At 36.6% G+C, this 2,748-nt stretch overlaps 1 protein-coding gene across 1 annotated transcript; it reads left to right on the top strand.

The window, feature by feature from the left end:
• The first annotated feature begins 822 nt into the window (after positions 1 to 822).
• LOC150078376 (neuropeptide F receptor-like) lies at positions 823 to 2,030 on the top strand. The gene has a single exon (XM_090384547.1). The coding sequence runs from the start codon at positions 823 to 825 to the stop codon at positions 1,966 to 1,968; it is 1,146 nt and encodes a 381-aa protein (XP_090240673.1). The 3' UTR covers positions 1,969 to 2,030.
• The last annotated feature ends 718 nt before the right edge of the window (positions 2,031 to 2,748 follow it).

Below are 2,748 nucleotides of genomic sequence, written 5' to 3'. Positions count from 1 at the left end.
GAACTTTTTCAGGATTGGAATACATCGTGTGACTCAGAGATGGCGGAAGTGCATAGAAAATGATGGTGACTTGGTGGGAAAATAAGTGTTTATTAATGATTGATGATTAATTGATGTAAAAGACATAGTTGTAGGGAAAAAAATGGAAGGCATTACTTTCGTACCGCCCCTCGTATATTAATTGATTAGTGCATGTCGCTTTGCGTTATGCCCCTTTGGTTGTTTAACTGGAAAATAGTGTAACCTACTTAATAAGTTTTATACTTCCAAGAGGTTATCAGATTATATTTTACAGTGTACAGTAATTCCTCTTTTTATTGGTGGGATATGTTGTTTAATGGCACGCTATGTTATTCTGAAGATACTATTGGATAGCGTGAAGATTCCTTTTACCAGCTTTTGTATACTACTACTTTATCCATAATAGTAGTACTCATAGAAATAACTTTAATATGTACAACATATTTATACCGAAATGTTTTGCGTATATTGCAGTCCCATGTTTTTCTTAATTGCATATGAATTATTTTGATCTTATATGCCTTTTTCAACTATACCCGGTGCTCTAATTGGAAAATATTCACACTTCAACAGGAATATGTAGGTACGTTCCTACCCAATTCGAGCACTGATTATGCCCAATACTGATTAAAGTAAAAATATGATAAAATCATAAAAATACTGATAATTAAAATGTACATAAATAATGCCTGTAATTTCTCTTTCATATAGGTTCCTCCTTTTTAATATGTAGAACGAAGTTTCATTGAAATACAGAAGTGAATTCGACCAAAAAGCGAAAGGCAGGAAGAAAGGAACACCATGAGCTTCCTCGTTTTCAACGTCAGCAACATCTCTCACGTAGATATCTTTAACTTCAGTTTCCACCAAGCAGTGGTGATCCTTGAAGAACATTTGCTAAGAGACCACATATTTGATAGCTTGACAGAAGCTTGTATAATCTCATGTTATGTTATGCTAATGACCTTCGGTGTTGGTAGCAACCTCTTGCTATCTGGAGTCATCATTCGAAATTCCAAGATCCGTAATCATCGTGACCTCTTCGTGGTGAACCTGAATGCTTCAGATATTGCTCTTTGTCTCTTTTGTATGCCATTTACGTTACTGGAGCTTGTCCGGCGGAGTTGGCCTCTTGGTGCTTTCTTGTGTAAGTTTGTGCCTTTCATTCAAGGCTCTACCGTATTTGTTTCCGCAGCTACCGTGTCGGCGATAGCCATCGATAGACACAATGCTATTCTGACTTTAAACAAACAGAAGAAAAAGAAAAGCACCAAAGCATTACTCGGGTATACCTGTTCTATTTGGGTGTTCTCGTTATTACTCGCCCTCCCAGTGTGCATTTTCCAGAAGATTCTTACAGTGGGTCTCCCAGGAATCCTTGTATATGAGAAGTGTCTTGAATTGTGGCCTTCCTCCGGAAGTAGAGGGTTGTATACCGTAATCATTCTCATTACTCAGTTTGTAATTCCGGCAACAGTACTGGTTGTGACTCATTTCCGAATAAAGGCTCATCTCAGTTTCGCTATTCTACATCAGAAGAATTCGTCTCCTCAAGTAGATTCCGAAAGGATTCAGAGAGAACTGAGTCGCAATCGGCGAGCAACTATGGTTCTCTTGAATATTTCTGTAGTGTTTGCTGTCAGCTGGTTGCCTTGGAACATTTTAAACCTTCTTGCAGACTTTCATTCTTCGATTTTATCTCCTCAAAATCTTTATTTAGCATTTGCCATCTGCCATATGTTAGCGATGACCTCCGCTACTACAAATCCCATTCTCTATGGGTGGCTGAATACCAACATCCGTCGTGAACTACTGCAGTTTGGAGAAAGGATGAGCAGCGTTTTCCTTTCTTATCGCTGTACAGATAGCGATACTGAGCCAAAACATTTTGATGCATTCACTGCGTTTTCAGTTGCGGAACAACTGGACCTACAAAGACACACGTAGCACCAAACAAAGGTGCTGATAGCAACAGAAGAAAGTAAACTTAATGGTATGGTGCTAGAAACTATGGCTGCAATCCATTCCCCACCCCGACACACCCGCACAAAATGAAAAGATTAAGTGCAGAATAGGCGACTAAATAAAAGTTAGTCATAAAAAAAAATCTTATATTTTGGCATATACTCATTCTGCAGAAATATTTAGCATTATGCTCTGATGTTATGTTAAGACCCATTATTATTGTTACCACCATTACACATTGAAGTTTATGGATTTGCTTTTTTTGCTGTAGGAATTAAAAAATTATTGCTAATATGTATATGCCAGCAGTTTTACGAAATATTCTGTATTTCTTTATAAATCTTGAATGAGTCAGTATAGCCCAGTACTAGTAATAAAAAAATACAGGGAACTGTAAAATCCGGCACATTTCACCCCCCCCCCAAAAGCCCTTTTTCTTTTTTCGCTCCCTATTAAAATTCAGGGTGATTCTTGTGCATTTTACGTTGCTGAATTCAAATATGGCAACCATATTGCTGTATAATTTTAAGGGAGAAAAAGGGATTAAAGTCAAAAACTAAGTTTCTAGTAAAAAAGATTTCATATATTTTTAAAAAATGTTACATACAGTACGTACTAAATATTGAACGATGGATCTATTAACCTTATTCTATTTTCAAAAATGTTTAGCTGATAAAAAAAACACTATTTTGCTTTTTTTTGCCTTTTATAATAGTCCATTGGTGTTTCCTGTATGAGATTCCAACAGTCTGCCAACATATT

Source organism: Mastigoproctus giganteus, chromosome 11 (genome assembly GCF_048544385.1).
Source record: "Mastigoproctus giganteus isolate SK-2022 chromosome 11, ASM4854438v1, whole genome shotgun sequence".
Lineage (NCBI taxonomy): Eukaryota > Metazoa > Arthropoda > Arachnida > Uropygi > Thelyphonidae > Mastigoproctus > Mastigoproctus giganteus.
The sequence above is the reverse complement of the archived record's forward strand: the minus strand, read 5'-3'. Positions and strand labels throughout refer to the sequence as shown.

Coding starts and splice junctions, on each gene's coding strand:
- LOC150078376 (XM_090384547.1), top strand. CDS start 823: ATGAGCTTCCTCGTTTTCAACGTCAGCAACATCTCTCACGTAGATATC.